This window comes from Agaricus bisporus (genome assembly GCF_000300575.1).
Source record: "Agaricus bisporus var. bisporus H97 unplaced genomic scaffold AGABI2scaffold_16, whole genome shotgun sequence".
In the NCBI taxonomy this organism is placed as follows: domain Eukaryota; kingdom Fungi; phylum Basidiomycota; class Agaricomycetes; order Agaricales; family Agaricaceae; genus Agaricus; species Agaricus bisporus.
In genome coordinates this window covers 488,271-503,749 of record NW_006267351.1, presented here as the reverse complement: position 1 = coordinate 503,749, position 15,479 = coordinate 488,271, and the positions used below count along the sequence as shown (strand labels likewise).

The 15,479-nt window shown below is 45.3% G+C and overlaps 6 protein-coding genes across 6 annotated transcripts; 2 read left to right on the top strand and 4 right to left on the bottom strand.

Annotated features, from left to right (window-relative positions):
- Nucleotides 1–3,946: 3,946 nt before the first annotated feature.
- On the bottom strand, nt 3,947–4,512 carry AGABI2DRAFT_196089 (hypothetical protein; the record flags this gene model as incomplete). Its single annotated transcript, XM_006457272.1, has 3 exons — nt 4,384–4,512; nt 4,163–4,318; nt 3,947–4,098 (listed from the first exon to the last, which is right to left on the bottom strand). Coding segments are annotated over exons 2-3 (258 nt in total), but the record flags the coding sequence as incomplete, so codon positions are not given.
- A 651-nt stretch (nt 4,513–5,163) lies between these two features.
- Nucleotides 5,164–7,475, bottom strand: AGABI2DRAFT_229699 (hypothetical protein; the record flags this gene model as incomplete). Its single annotated transcript, XM_006457271.1, has 11 exons — nt 5,164–5,477; nt 5,532–5,766; nt 5,819–5,900; nt 5,954–6,030; nt 6,090–6,176; nt 6,244–6,418; nt 6,471–6,772; nt 6,824–7,181; nt 7,231–7,290; nt 7,338–7,361; nt 7,411–7,475. Coding segments are annotated over 11 exons (1,619 nt in total), but the record flags the coding sequence as incomplete, so codon positions are not given.
- A 2,863-nt stretch (nt 7,476–10,338) lies between these two features.
- Nucleotides 10,339–11,345, bottom strand: AGABI2DRAFT_196086 (hypothetical protein). The gene is made up of 2 exons (XM_006457270.1): nt 11,187–11,345; nt 10,339–11,139 (listed from the first exon to the last, which is right to left on the bottom strand). Exons 1-2 carry the CDS (start codon nt 11,327–11,329, stop codon nt 10,347–10,349), a joined length of 936 nt encoding a protein of 311 aa, XP_006457333.1. The 5' UTR covers nt 11,330–11,345; the 3' UTR covers nt 10,339–10,346.
- Nucleotides 11,346–11,483: 138 nt separating this feature from the next.
- On the top strand, nt 11,484–12,398 carry AGABI2DRAFT_123203 (hypothetical protein; the record flags this gene model as incomplete). Its single annotated transcript, XM_006457269.1, has 4 exons — nt 11,484–11,558; nt 11,611–11,698; nt 11,749–12,012; nt 12,076–12,398. The coding sequence occupies 4 exons, from the start codon at nt 11,484–11,486 to the stop codon at nt 12,396–12,398; spliced, it is 750 nt and encodes a 249-aa protein (XP_006457332.1).
- A 612-nt stretch (nt 12,399–13,010) lies between these two features.
- AGABI2DRAFT_212677 (hypothetical protein) lies at nt 13,011–13,886 on the top strand. The gene is made up of 2 exons (XM_006457268.1): nt 13,011–13,090; nt 13,154–13,886. The coding sequence occupies exons 1-2, from the start codon at nt 13,020–13,022 to the stop codon at nt 13,809–13,811; spliced, it is 729 nt and encodes a 242-aa protein (XP_006457331.1). The 5' UTR covers nt 13,011–13,019; the 3' UTR covers nt 13,812–13,886.
- On the bottom strand, nt 13,860–15,299 carry AGABI2DRAFT_196085 (hypothetical protein). The gene is made up of 3 exons (XM_006457267.1): nt 15,217–15,299; nt 14,901–15,147; nt 13,860–14,849 (listed from the first exon to the last, which is right to left on the bottom strand). Exons 1-3 carry the CDS (start codon nt 15,267–15,269, stop codon nt 13,929–13,931), a joined length of 1,221 nt encoding a protein of 406 aa, XP_006457330.1. The 5' UTR covers nt 15,270–15,299; the 3' UTR covers nt 13,860–13,928.
- Nucleotides 15,300–15,479: the final 180 nt, after the last annotated feature.

The window sequence follows — 15,479 nt, the reverse complement described above, 5'->3', positions numbered from 1 at the left end:
ATACGAAACCGTTTCTGGGGTAAAGAACACCAACATACTAGAACTCTTCTTAACGACCTCTTCATCCTCTTTCACTTCCACAACAGTAGTAGTCGGAGTCTTCGTAGTCATGCTGTATTATAGTGCTTTGTCCGGATAGGATATAATAGGATATTTCGCTTCCGAGTGTGCGTGCGTGTGTGTGTGCAGATGGTTCGATGATGCACAAAACAAAAAGAAGAGAAGAAGAAGAAAAAAATGAAAAGAGAGGGAAAGGAAGAGAGAGATCCGGATAGGTATATGATAAACCAGGGGACCGAAAGTAAAACAAACGCCTCTTCTAAGCGTTATACAATCCGCAGATCCCGCAAAAAGCGTTGGCGGGGGGGGAGGGGTATATATATATCAACACCAACCCACTATCCAAAAACCGCGTAACTCTCAAAACCTTCTTCTTCCAAAAGGACTAAGCGTTATCGAGAGGGGGTAGAGATGTATATGTGTTGCCTTCCCGCAAAGTCGAGCAAAATCCGATTATAAGTCGTATTCCGTTTTAGAACGTGTGTCGAAGAACTGAGTCTAGATAGAGAGAGCGAGGTAAGGAAGTAGCTGATAAGAACTCGAGACGGGAGAGAGTAGGATGCAAAAAGGCGGTTTTTTGCGGTGTGTGTTTGCTGCCGGTTGTTTAAGTAATTGTTTGCGGCACTCAGAGGTGGCGAGGCGCTGCAGGGAGAACAACTGGACAGCATAAATTCATCCCCGTGGGTATACTCACGTGTTTGGTATATTTCTTAAAATAGAGCAAGACTCCGATTGTTGTCCGAGACCCATCGGGCCATCTACTCTTCGATTTTCCTTATTCGATGAATAACGGCGGATTTCCATGTTGTTTCCCTTATTGTAGGCTCCTAGACTTGAAATCTGATTTTATTTGTATCGTTCATAGTTTTTATAAGGAGTTCTGATCAAGTTCGAATGACTGTCTATCTAAAAAGCGAAATCAAAACGATCCGGCTATCACTCTATCTTACATCAGGCACCGTATGTATACAGAAATCACTCTGTACTAAGTTTACCGATGAATGTACCAGATAGAGCGGGGTCCCTCATGATTTGGAGTACGTCAAAATGCTAGAATTGTCTTGTGCAATCATGCTATCATGCCGGAACTTTCTTCGTTAACGGAACACTTACTTACATAAGATCATGGATTCAACAGGAGAGCATTCGATCAAGCGATCAAGCGTCGGCCGATATGCTGTACAGGGTGAACGACCCATGCTCCGCAAGCTCTTGTACTCCATTGATTTCGCGTTCCTGAATCATCTACTAACAAGCGGGAAGAGAAAACCATTCATTCCCTACTCGAAAGCAAAACTGAATAAGTGAATAAACCGAAAATCGTAAATAATGATGTGCCGTATAAACAACATCAAGTTTCCAGGGGAAAAAATTATAGAACAAAAGCAAGTAAAAACTAGACGTTTATGAGCGCACAAAGAACTCGATGAAAATCTCAAAAGCAAAAAGAAGGCAGATGAAAGTCGCCAACGAGGAGTGACTTCCCTAAGAACAAGTCACACTGACGGAACAGCTACAGCGGTAATATTTAGAGACGCACGTCTCCTTACAACAGAGAGAAAGAAAGAAGAGAAAGCAGGTAACACATTGAGTCCACACGACGAAACAGTAGAAAGCGAACAAACAACATGAAAAAAAACGCATGTTATCAAAAAATTGAAAACCAAACAAGAAAATATATCAAAGAAAAAATAAAAGATTTCACTCAGTTTCTTCCTCATCCTTCTTGTCCGTCCTAGACGACTCATCCGCATCCCTACCACGTTTAGAATTCTGTGGCAACATCCTAGGAACTCTCATCCTCGGCCCCAAAATACTTCCTGTGCTCTTAGGTCTCTCCCGCCTCGATTTATGACTCCGACTAACACTTCCTCCCTGCGAACTAGTAGGGCGAGAGGCAGACCAATCAATACTAGTAGACGATCTTTCACTGGGTCCACTAGTCGGGGTCAACATCTCCTGTGCTTCAAATGTCCCTGATGTCTCCGTTGCACTTTGTACTGAGAGTCCTCCTCCTGAAAATGGTGAAGGGGGCATAGTCGGAATTCTATGAAGTAATAATTCCCCTTGACCAATGGGTGAGCGACGTGATAGTTCTGGAGGAGGGAAAGGAAAAGGCGCATCTGGCTCTGGAAAGGCAGACCTCAAGGGAAGAGAGCCTTCCGATCCGAACTGATGTACCCTCAATGATGGTCGTTCTCTCAGAACGGAAGAATCATATTTGGGCGTCTTCGATGATTCTTTTGAAAGAGGGGGATCTTCTGATCCGTGTCGTGAGGTCTCCACCGATGGAGGTGGAGGTGCTTCTGAAGGTGTAGGCTGAGAATTCTCAGGTTCGGGTTTCCATGAGAGTATGGTCTCTGGACGTTTCGACCTTGAATTTCCAAAAGCACCACTACTAGTTCCCGCTAACCCTGGTGGTAAAGGAATCTGAAATAGTAAAATTAAAATAATATCAGTTCTGAAGGCACAAGACGATTCGCTGGTGAACTTACAGGTACAGACGCAGATGTTGCTGCAAGGTTTCTCTGCCCGCTTTGTCCAGAAGGAATGTTCAAGTGACGAGCCGCCGCACCCGACATCCCAATTATACCCATCGAACTCTTAGGAATTACCAAAGGTTGATTCAACACCGATAATCCCGAGAACGACCACCTTTGTTTGTTAGGACGTGCCGGGCTTGAAGCAATTTCCGAAATTTCATCTCGATGCTGGGTAATCAATCCCGCCTCAGAGTCATTCCCTGAAGTAACGCTAGGCGCAGTCCTAGCAGTCCCCGGCCTAGTAAAACAAAACAAAAATCAACTGTTAGACAAACCCAGGAACAAATAAACTTGTGGTATATCACGTACTCAGTCCTTGTAGCAATTCCTTCCGATGTCATCACAGCAGCATACCCTCCCCCATCCAATTCAAATCCCTCTGTGACATCCTCCCGCCGTACCCTTCTAGCAGTTTCAGGCTTGCTGAAATTCCAGGAATCACGTTTGAATATGTTCCATTCAAACTGACCCAACTTCTTTTTTCGATTCAGCCAGTACATCAGCGCTACGAGAAAGAGTAGCAGTCCTGCAATTATTCCCATTATTATTGCCGCTATGGTGGATTTTGATATCCCGCCACCATCTGTGTCCGTCGCCCTAGAAAGGTGTATGTTAGCTAGGGGGGAAAACATATATCAAGTTGAACAATAATCAAACCTAATTTCGAAAGTAGATCGAGAATAGACGTTGATAAAATCGATGGCCAATGTCTTGTTCTCGTGGGAGCCGATACCCGCATGTGTAATTCTGACAGTATGTTCACCGACGCCCATGTCAAGACTACCTTGAAAAAATAGGAGTGATTGTGGGGTATATTGCGAGGTATAAATCGAGTAGTTTTGTCGTGTTGAATTATCAACTTGGACGGTGTATGGCGCGCCGTTAGGATCGGCTGGTCCGTAAATTGCTAAGGCAGTCCCGGTGAAGTTGAACTCTAAAAACGACCCAGGTTCCTTCGTTCCACTACCGGTTGTTGGGCCAAATATTCGAATGGGATGTTGTGGTGATGTACTTACTGTCTTATTCCACCAACAAAGGTACCAAGTTGACTTGGGTCGGTAACCCATGAACCAGAATACACGATCGCAGGACTATCATCCGGAATCGTATTGAGTATAACATTGCCACCTTCCTCATCCAAAACGGGGCCCCATGTCACCTATTCCAAAAACAATACATGAAGCGAAATTTCCCTCGAGAGAGACAATGCACACATACAAAATCAATGTCAAGAAACGTCCCATCCTGGGTATTGATTATCACCACTTCATGTTTTCCACTTGAAAGTCCACTTTGTGCAAACAATTGCTGTTGATAACTCGCGGGCGGATCCGAATGACCAGTTAACGAGTCGAACACCTGGTCGTCGAGTTGTATTTGGAAGTTGCCGTGGTTTGGACTTTTAGCGCCAATAATCTGGATACTGCTCCCCCAGAACTCGAACGTTACTTTCGCTTGACTGGTATTGGTATATGTTGTGGTATTTTTGAAATAACTATCAATGACAAGACCGTTATAGTCACTTCATGTTGCCATCTCATAGACCACAATGCACTCACGAGCTAAGTTTCGCATCTTCGAGCGGTGTTGCTGAAGACCAGACTGGTGATGGCGAATAATGAAACGTAGGGGAGGAATCATCGACGGTTATCGTTAGATTTTGCATGGGTATACGTGTCCGTGAATAAAGAGCGCAAGGGTATGACTCTGTAAGTCTTCAGAGAAGGCAGGAATCAGTGAGAAATACAAGTTAGGGGACAAAGGAGTATTGGAGCCCTACCAGAAACGTGTACCAGTACTGAGCGTACAATGTAATCTCCGCACCCTCGGAAAGCGAGATAAAAGAAAGAGCAGTCTTGCTAGAGTGACCTACAGGACAGAGCGGCATCCCCCAACAAGCCATTCCGTGGGAGCTCAATGTGGAATAGGAGTCTACACAAAAAAATCGCAATTCCTATTGGTCCCTAGTCATTCTGAAGTCCGAAGCTTACTCAATCGATCGAGAGAGGAGTAGAGCGTATAAAAGGTGCCTCGTTTTAGGGAGGATCGGCTTACCTGCTCTCCGTGGCTCAAACTCTGTGGAGCTCTAATTGTTCATTCGTTTTTTGTTTAGGGATGACTCTGTGAAAGTCAAAACACCGGTAAGTGAGGTAAATACTGCAGCTCTTTTACGAACCTGTTTGTTGCCCGTCGAATGAAAGTTGAATTTGTAGGCGCAATTCCACGCAACTCCCTGGATCATGTGAAATTATTCATGAGTGCACCGAAGTTACTATACATGAATACACCCCCGCTCTCACGGTCGACATATTCTTGGAAGTGGCAAAGTTTTAAACAATTTTCCCTCGGCACCCGAAGACAGAAGCTTTGGCAAGGTTATAGATCATTGAAGATTGAACTCGTCGGACCCGAATGAGATGTTACTTGATGATCTCTCGATTATATAAGCGCGCGCAAATGCGGGGTAGCAGAAAATACAGCCGAGTTTTTGCCGATGATTTTAACAAGGGGGAGTGGCCAGTGGCGTAGCATTTTGAAAAAAAAGAGAATCACCATCGGTAGGGGTTCCGGCACGCGACTCTACCTCTTCTTTGCCTTATTCCGCTCTGAGCTCAAGGCTGTGTTCTTTCTCCCGACAAACTAGCGTTAAGATTCTACTTACAAGGTAGAAAGAGTCAAAGTTGAAGAATATAGCCTCCATGTCCAAGATTTTGTCTCTTTCAAGAGGTTTCCACTGTAATTTTCGCCCTCCTGACAACGTCATCTGCAGTCAGTGTCCATAAGGCATCGATCAGTCCACTCAAAAAGGTCCCAGGACCCCGGACGTAATCTAGCTCGACTGCAATTTCCGCAGCAATGGTTAAAACTAGAACACTGCGTCCGACGATTCAGCATACTTTATAAATCTAGAAATGCGGCATGACTGACCCAGCAATAGCACCCAAAAGCATGTCTCCCTTCACGAGACTGCCCTCTGTGTTCGACTGATACCCATCCTCCGAAGCCGTGGCAGAGGCTGCAGCACAATAAGATGCTATGGAGCTGCCAGCAATACAACCGGAACCAGTAATCTTGCCCAAAATGTCATGGCCATTCCGCAAAGACACAACAGTCTTCCCGTCGGATATGTAATCCGTAGGACCTGTCATGACCACGATGCACCCTGGAGCCTCTAAGTTTGGCATATTTTAGCGTAGAAGGGCTGATTGACGTACGTTCTCTACGCGATAGCTGCTTGACAAAGGTGACTGGGTCTTTGAAACCGGTTCCAATACTATCAACACCTTTAGATTCGACCTGGAGTAAATCGTCGGGGTTAAGTTGCAGGACCTTCAGTCTGGAAATCTGACCTCGCCAGAACCGGCCAGAGCAGCAAGTTCTCCCGCGTTTCCTTTGATTACACTTGCTTGATAGATATTCAAGAGTTCTGCAGCCCAACGAAATTTAAGTGAATAAAACCTTTCGTCAAGAGAATATAAGCCTCACCATTGGCAGACCCCTTTCTAAACTGACTCGCACCGAAGCCAACGGGATCAAAAATTAAAGGTTTCCTGAAGGAATTTGCATGGAAGCCTACACGCGAACGAAGGTGGATCCCCAATGAATGACGGAGAACAAAAGACAGATGACTGTGACAAACCTGCTTTGCGCATGCCTTCCAACGTTGCAGCTGTCAAGGTGCCGATATTGACAAGAAGAGCTCCAACAATACGTTCAAGATCTTCCATTTCTTCCGGTGCGGTGGCCATGATGGGACTTGCTCCCAGCGCGAGGGTGATATTAGCGGATTGAGTGGCAACAACGTTGTTGGTGATCTGACCAAGAGATATCTGAGCACTTGATGTCAACTAGTGGCTGCATCCACACCTGGTGTACCAGAGGCCCAAGTTCTTTAATCTTCGCCATTAGCTTAACAACACGATCGAGAATCTCATCGGTGGTAGGTGGGGCATCATTCTGCCCATATAATTTTGACTCAAATGTCCACCCTTGGACAATCGCAAACTCGGCTCTGAAGGCTTGGATTATACCTGCCAACCTTGAGGCTGCTTCTTTCGGATTCCGGGATGCTATGATCTCAGAGACGACCGCAACACCATCAAGAGCGTGCCTTGTGGAAGAGACACTTCCATATAGAGTTCTAAGCAAATTGCTGCTCTTGATGCCACCTAAGCGACGCTAAGCTGTCCATTCGTGTGAAAGATAGAGTTGGACCGTACCAATAGCTACTGCTTTGACGTTTGTTCCATCCAATGCTTCAAGCATTTGACCTACTCCTCGCACGCCAATGATAGGGTTCGTCAAAGCTTTCGTTTTTGTATCCCAGACAGGACCGATGCCAATATAATTTGCGCCGTCTTTTATCGCCTCCTTGACATGCTCAATATTGTTGCAGCTCACTCCAATTATACTGCCCTTCGGCAACAAAATCTTTGCTTGAGCGACCGTCATGTCCGTTTGTCCAAGGTGTACTCCATGGGCGTTGATTGCAAGGGCAACGTCAACCCTATCGTTAACCAGAATGGGCACATTGTATCGGTCACATAATGCCTTTGAGGCTTTGGCAATTTGGATGAACTACGAATGGTCAGATCTCTGGGGCATGGGAGGGAGAGAAATTTTCTACCTCCTCCGTTTCAGTGTTTTTTTCGCGAATCTGAACAACGGTAACCCCGCCTTGGAGCGCCTACGGGAATTGATGTGACTACTTCAGGACAAAGGTCGATCGCGTACTTCTTCCAAAGATTCCAAATAGTCCTATTGGCGGATCAGCAATTCCATTTTCTGGTAACTAGAGGGAAGTCACCTTTCCTGGAGGAAGTAGCTCCCTTCCTGTCACTAGATAGATGGAGTAGTTAATGTTCGCCATCGTGGTAGGAAAAAAAACAGTGGCACACGCCCTGGGAGTTGCCGCTGGAATTGTGCCCAACATCATCATGACGTCAAGTTCATAGTACCAGGCAGCCGTACCACCCCTGAGAGCAAGCTTTGTTCCACGAACTTCCCGGTATCCTCAGACTTAAATTCGACGTACTATGATCATTCATCCCGCTGACTATCTCGGTCAGCAGTGTACGATTTTTGCCTTTCAGTCTTTCATATATATATGACCAGAGTCTTTCCACACCTTCAATCATACATAATCTCATTAAAAAAATTCCTTGAGCAGCTGAGCCCAAGCAACGTCAGAAATGCACGAATGTTGTACACTCATATTTTAAGCTTATGTTCTTACACAAAGGACCCATATACTTTAAGGATGGTATGCCCATGTTTTTCGATGAGCCAGAGCAGAATGCTCCTTGAAACTCAAAGTCCATAGAGAAATCTTTCACCACAACCCACGGCTAGAGGCGACTCTTAGAGTTACGTCATATCGGTCCTAATTGTGACTTACTTTCTGTTGCATCGGGAATATATGTAAGAGACTCGAAACCCTCCCTCACCCAATTCAAGGTTAGGCTATATGTATCCGCGTGAGCGATCCACTTTTGTCGAAGCGTGTTTTCTGATTCGATTATATGTCGCTGGATATCGTCTTCGATGCCGGAATGTGTTTTCATCCGCCATAGATAGAACACGATATTTGAGCTCTAATTGTTGATTTTTGGCATCTAAGCTACTTTCATTGGTAGCCGATAAAACTCACCAGAAAAATTCGCGGATCGATATCTGGGAGCTCTTCCAAAGTGCGCAGGACTGTTTGTAATCGAGTACGCATTCGCGAAGTCTGATCCTCGATGTCAAATGCAAAACAACAAAACACATCTTCTAATTCCTCATCAATCTCCTGCAACTCCTTTACGCAATTCTGCAACACACTCCAGTCGGTCGGATCGTATCTCCACATTTGTAAAGCTTGTTGGAACCAAAGACATTGTTCCGGGTACTCAAAACGTAAACCAAGCACGTCCAACCTGACGCAATCGCTATCGCGACGTGAGATTCGATTCTGGGAGCAACAACGTTGGGCAAGGGCGTTAAACCTCTGGGCATCAACGACCAACAATTCTTTCTTAATTCGATGTTCGGTATGGATAATTAATGAACGTAGCATTGGGGTGATAACTAGTTGCAATTTACGTTCCAGACAAGCACAGGTGAAATCGCTGATTGAGTCATTAGCTTCAAGGTCCACAAGTGAAGGCGACAACGAGAGTAAAAGCGCTAGTTGGACGCTAACGGAGAAGGATTTGTCGCCAAAGTAAGTTAGACGAAGCAGGTTACAACCCGACCGTTTTACGAGTTTTATGACATCATCGATGATCTTGTCACCGCGACCAAATACCCGAAGGTCGGTGAGTGCGGGTAGAGTGACGTGTTCGAGCAAAAGGCCGTAGGGGTTTCCAGAGTGCCCACAATGGAGTTGCAAAGATGTCAATTTGTTGAACACAACTTGCCCGGAGAGTTCGAAAGATTCCGCTCCTAACTCGTGGTTGAGGCAGGACAGCGATCGCAGGTTGACCGAGTATCGTAAGATATTGATGAGATTTTCGGCACTTCCATTGCTTTCAGTGTATTCCTCCAACTGGTCCCATGGTAGCTCGAGTATAATAGGCCAGTTATGCATGATTTTGACAACTCGTAAAGATGGCGCATGTTGGAAGATATTTAAGATTAGTGGAGAAAAAGTCATACTGTAAAAATCAAGCTCCAATGTATGCAGTAGTGGGAGTCTTCCCTGGATGAGAATAGCAGACGGCTCGTCTAACAAGATACTGGGCCGTTCTCTGGAGCTGATGATGGCGTCCCTCCAGCGATGAGATTGAGAAGCCAGTAAGAAGAATACTGGGTGAGGTCCACAGGGCACTCTGTTTGCAGTGTAAAGTGTATCGGCGGCATGAAATGAGATTGGAGTGTCCTTTCCTCGTTTCAAGATCTCTCGAACATAAGATATGTATTCCAGCGAGGGTTTTGGGTTTTTAAAAGGAAGGCTAGGAAGATTTCCCCATAATCGACGAGTTGATAAAGAGATAGTCCTCCATTTTCGACAAACATGACTGATGGTTATGATTTGAGATGTATCCGGACAATTTATCGCGTAGATGTCAGAGAGGCTATGCTCGAATATGAGGGCCCATAATTCCAGAGGCATCCTCCGTGTCAGCGAGAGGAGAGACCGAAGGATACGAATATGCCGCTGAAACGTCTGCAGAGTCGCTTCGTCCTGGGCAGAAAGACTATCATGCTCAACGGCGGAAATTGTTTTTTCTATCTCCTCCCATTCCACTTCAGAAGGAGGCTCGTTGTTGCCGAAGAGGTACTTGATTGTCGATGGTATCTTGATAGGAGTTTCCTGGTCCTTGAATGATTTTCAGTGAATTCGCGTCGGTGGTTCATCAAACTCAAAAAACCTACCATTCCTCCAGTCTTTTCACAGAAAAGAGGTGAAATCGCCTTTGGTTCAGCGGTGGCTACAAATTATTCTGATACCAAGCTCGCGATCACAAAGATGGCGTATAAATCAATCAAATATTGACCCCCGGATGTGCCGAAATGACCAAGGAATATTTTTTTCGAAATTGACCTGTCGGATTGTGAAGTCTTAGGGAGTCTGGAGTGCTGGCAGTCGCGATGATTGATTAGCGTGAAAAAGAAATGATATCCCTGGATGATGCATATAACCGGATCTCAAACATTCGCACATACATACATATTGCGCTGGGTCTTCAAGCTTCAAGCTTCAAGGATCATGCTACATAATTCATTCTCTTCTCAGTCTTGCCATTGTCAATGCGTGGATCATGAATATTCATTCGTAACGACTTCTACCATATCTGCGTCCTCATCCTCCTCATCATCCCCTTTTACGATGGTCTCTGGCTCAAGAGCGAAGCCTCCACCAAATCCGGAGAGAAAATCCATAGTCCGTCCAAATAAGTCATCAAATTCATCCAACACCCCCAAACGCTCCAGCATTCCGCTGACATCGTCTTCTTCTCTGGCGTCGGTCGTGTTATCGCGGCCACCTTTACCTGGATCACTCAACCACTCCTCCAAGTTTGCTATACTTGTAACCAGCAAACTCCGAAGTCTCGTTATATCCGTTTGACTTATCGGCGTACTCTTGAGTTGGGTTTGTTTAGACGCATGGCCGTTTTCGCCCTCAGTACTTGATGAGCCAGTATCTTCACCATTCGCAATTTCTACTTCCAAAATCAAATCTACGCCCTCGCCAGCATCAGGATCCCAAACTTGATTTTGCAACACGGCCAGCCAAGCTTGATCCAAATCATCCAACCAGTCCAGTAATTCTCTCAACGCGGAAGTGTAATCTCTTGGTTCTTCATCCTCTTCACTTTGCGTTTCTTCCCTTCGATCCACCTGCTCATTATCATTTCCTTTTGGCGGAGCACGCGGAGACAACTTGTACCCGACGATAGCACTAAGCACGTCCCCAGTCAATCTCAACATATACTGTATCCTTAGGGACGTTGACGGATCAAGCGGGGGTATTTGAAGAATGAAGGCCAGCAATCGGCGTGCATATGTTATATATTTGTGTAAAGTGGGCACAGTTGTCGTTTGTTCCGTCCTGGTTTTTATTCAACACCACATGAAGACTTTAAATGTTTACCGCACCGCTTTTTGTATCCACGGGTTAATTGAAGGAATTCATTATCCAGATATGCAACGAGACGACGTTCCTGAGAGAGTGAAAGTGGTTTCGTGCGAAGGTTGGCTGGTCTGGTGGGATTTGATGGAAGAGTCGAACCTCGAAGCATTAGGTGTGGTTTCGGGTGGCGCAGTGACAGAAAAGAGATGTGAATCAGAACATGATGTAACATGTTTGGTATACTGCCGTCCACCAAATACATTTGTAAGGAACATCAGTGCATCAACTTGGCCATCAGATCGCGATCTTGTTTAAATCCAGGTATGAAGGAAAATATCGATACAGTCCTTCTGGGTAACCATGTCGTATTGGTACCGTATAGAATATACCATGTTCCGGTGAGCACCATTCCTGGGGTCATTCGAGCAGTATCAACCTTTGCTAGAACAGAAGTACCATGAATGGATGTTGGACCCGCAACTACGAGATCTCACAGCGAGTGAGCCATTGAGCCTAGAAGAAGAGTACGATATGCAACGTATGTGGACCACAAATAAACGCACTACAATATGTGCTCAACAGGAACAGAGAAGTGGCAGAATGATGAAGATAAATTGACATTCATCATTCTCGCCCGTCAAGCAGACGATCAACTTCCAAATGGACTGGGCTTATCTTCTCTTACTGCGCCCGTGCTTCCCGAGGATTCAAAACTGAAATCATTGCCAATGGTGGGGGATGTGAATCTCTTTCTTAAAGGCACTCGACCCGGTTCTGCTCATTCAGTACAAGAGACGGGAGACGACGACGACGACGACGATTTCGAGGTCGAAATTGAAATCATGATTGCTGGTAATTATTTTTCCCCATACTGCTAGCAACAATCCAATTTCGACTTTTTGTATCTTTATGCAGAAAGGGCGTACTGGAGACAAGGCTTTGCTCTCGAATCAATCCTCCTTTTACTCGAATATGCGACGGGCAAAGGGTGGGATTTCGTCACATCCTCACTTTCTCATACTGGTCTCCAACCATTTCTTAATTACATCCAGACGGTTCAAGCACCGCTCTCGCTGTCAAGCATAATTACTCCCGATCGACTGGTCGTGCGTATATCTGATTCGAACGAACCTAGTATCCGTTTGTTCGAAAAACTCGGCTTTGAAACTACCAAAAAAGTAGAAATATTCCAGGAGGTTGAAATGCGATGGCGAGAGCCTGAAACCGGAATGATATAAATCTAGGGCCTGTTCGCACATCGCAATGATAGCATCCCGTTTTCCGCTTATTATACCCCGACACACATCTTCTCTCGCTGGTCAAGGAAAATGTTGAGTACACTGTTGTATACACAATAATCAGATATTTCAATGCTGAACACTGGCTACATGTTTTCCGAACATGTTGCGATAACAGTCAACAAACTCAATTGCAACCCCTGAGAGGTTGTATTGACAGCATCTCAGGATTGCGGAAACGTTACCGAACACTTCACCCCTGTCGGCTTCAAGCCTCCGTGCGAACGAAATTTGGCTGGCAGCGGATTCAAAACCGTAGCATCTGAACAGACCCTACAGGGCCCCTAGCTGCCATAGGGTGCCCCTAGTCAGCCTGTCAGCCCAGTCAGCCCTAGTCTTTCATGCCGGAGGGAAACGTTTGCTCATTCTGGAATCGGCAGTAATAATGACTGCCATTACAGTCATACTACCCCTATTATATCCAATTCGTATTATAAAGTCCAGGCACCTTGGCGCTTAAATCTTGAATAATCGGTGGGAAATTGGCAAGAGATTCTGGTATAAAAAGCGAACGAATTCACCAACGTTGTCAGATCTCTCCCCCCTCAAAATCTACCCAACATGATTACCTTCTACGATCTAGCAAAGAAAGGCACACAAACGACGTGGTCCCCAAACCCACTCAAAATAAGGTATGATGCGGGTTCTTAGTGATATCACTATCAATTCTAATGATATCCCTTCGTAATCATCAGGTTTGCTCTAAACTACAAGAAGATCCCATACAAAACAGTCGTTCTCGAGTATCAAGAGCTAGAGGCCGAGTTCAAGAAAGTCGGCATTCCCCCTAGCGACACATGGGGCGACGGACGCCCAATGTACACTTCGCCATCCATTTTCGACAGCTCCACCAACACCGGTGTAACCGATTCCTACAAAATCGCGCAATACCTCGATAAAGCCTATCCCGATACCCCCAAATTATTCCCACCGGGTACCGAAGCTCTACAAGCAGCATTCTATGCGCAGTTCTACGAGGTTATCGCCCCATTTTACCCATTCGCATTCCCAAAGGTCCCTGGAATTTTGAACCCGTCAAGTGCGGAATATTTTTACCGTACTCGTTCTCAAGTATTTGGGGATCTGGCGAGCTTTGAACCGCAAGGCGAGAAGCGTGCGGAGGCTTGGAAGAATGTCGAAGCGGCGTATACTAAGCTTGATGGTTGGTTGAGTCAGAGCTCTGGGCCGTATATCATGGGAGAAACCGTTACTTTTGTCGACTTTGCAGTTCTTGCGATGATTTATGCGACGGAGCTTGTTCTTGGAAAGGATAGCAAGGAGTTTACAGATTTGATGAAGTGGAACAATGGGAGGTGGGCTGAATATAGGAAGAGTTTGGAGCAGTATGCGTAGTAAATCTTACACTATCGCTTTGATATTTATTCTCCAGGGCTGTGTTTTGTCAATCCAATCCAAATTTTTCCTAGTGAATACATTGTCAACTCCTAAATTCCACATATCATGAATCATCTACGCCAAACTTTTAGGCAAACCTTCATCATTCAACAACCCTTCCCCATCTCCCAATTTCCTCGGTCCATCCCCAACACGAGTATGAATCAATCCTTTAACCGCACCCACCTCAAACCTCTTCGCCACATTTTCATTAAATCCCATCGGCAATTTCCCACCCACCTTTCCTCCCCCTCCAAACAATCCAAACGCATCTTTAAACGCACCCTCCCTTTGCGGAAAATACTCAACCACCAACTCCAAAATCTCTTTCACATTTTCCTTCTTCGCATATATAACCGCATTCGGTCCAGCATCATACGTATACGCCGCCCTATACCCTTTCCCCTCCTCAACCCCCAATCGATTATACTCCACCACCAAAGCAATGATAGCCCTACTCACATCATTCAAATAAAAAATCGGGGGTTCCGTATCCAAAGCCACAGCATGAAATTGATTCGAATCCGCCATCGTCACTTTCGCAAACGTATCAAAATCTTTTTCTTGAATGGCTTTGGAAATCGTTTCCATACGATGAGGAACGACGGTGTTGATACGATGGTGTAGTAAAGATGAAGTTTCGACTGTACGTTGCATACCACTCGTACTAGATGTCCCTTTCTTGTCATCAGAGACTATACATATAAGAGCATGAATATCAGGCCAATGAGATTGAGGTGCGATTTGTAGTGCGAGGGAATCGGAACCAGAAGGGTTTGAACCCATTTGCCAAGCTACAAAACCACCGAAAAGGGAACGACAGGCGGAACCGGAACCTTGACGAGCGATTAAAGAAAGAGTGGATGAGGAAACCGGAAGGGAATAGAGATGCGAGAGTGAGGAGACTAGAGCTGCGAATCCGGATGCGGAAGATGCGAGTCCAGCGGCAGTGGGGAAGTTGTTGTGTGAACATATGTGAACATTGTATGTTGATAACTTTTTTGTATTCGTGTCAGCATGAATTTAAAAAATGGAGAGTGGATTAACCTTGGGTTCACTAGAACTTTTATCTTCAACTTCCTCCTTCCTCAACCTCTTCATCTCCCTTATACAAGTCCACAACCTCCCACCCTCCTTAATCTCCTCCTCCTTACCATTAAGCCACAAGCGATCATTAGTGAACGATGGGTCCGCTCGTGAAGTAGTCGTAGATCGTAAATGATCTTGGTCAAGGGTAACAGAAAGCGAAGAGTTTGTGGGCAAGATCAATTTTGTATCCCTTTTGCCCCAATATCTGATATGCGATATGCCGATAGTCAGTAAATCAGTTCTATCGACTGAGTCAGGAAACAGTCCAACTTACTTGATGCAGGCAATGTTTACAGGTGCAGATGCAGTAGCTTGGTAAACGGTCATTGCGGTTGTAATTCGCAGTCAGGTAGTGGCTAGGATCGAAAGACAGAAAACAATGACACCATTTCGAGTTTGATTATACAAGTGCACAGTGCCCGTTGATGCGATCAAAGATCATCCGTCCTCATCGTCCGATAACTATGTATAGCCTTGTATAGCCCAATAATTCAATCTCACATATACAACAAATTAGAACAGATTTGAAACTTTTTT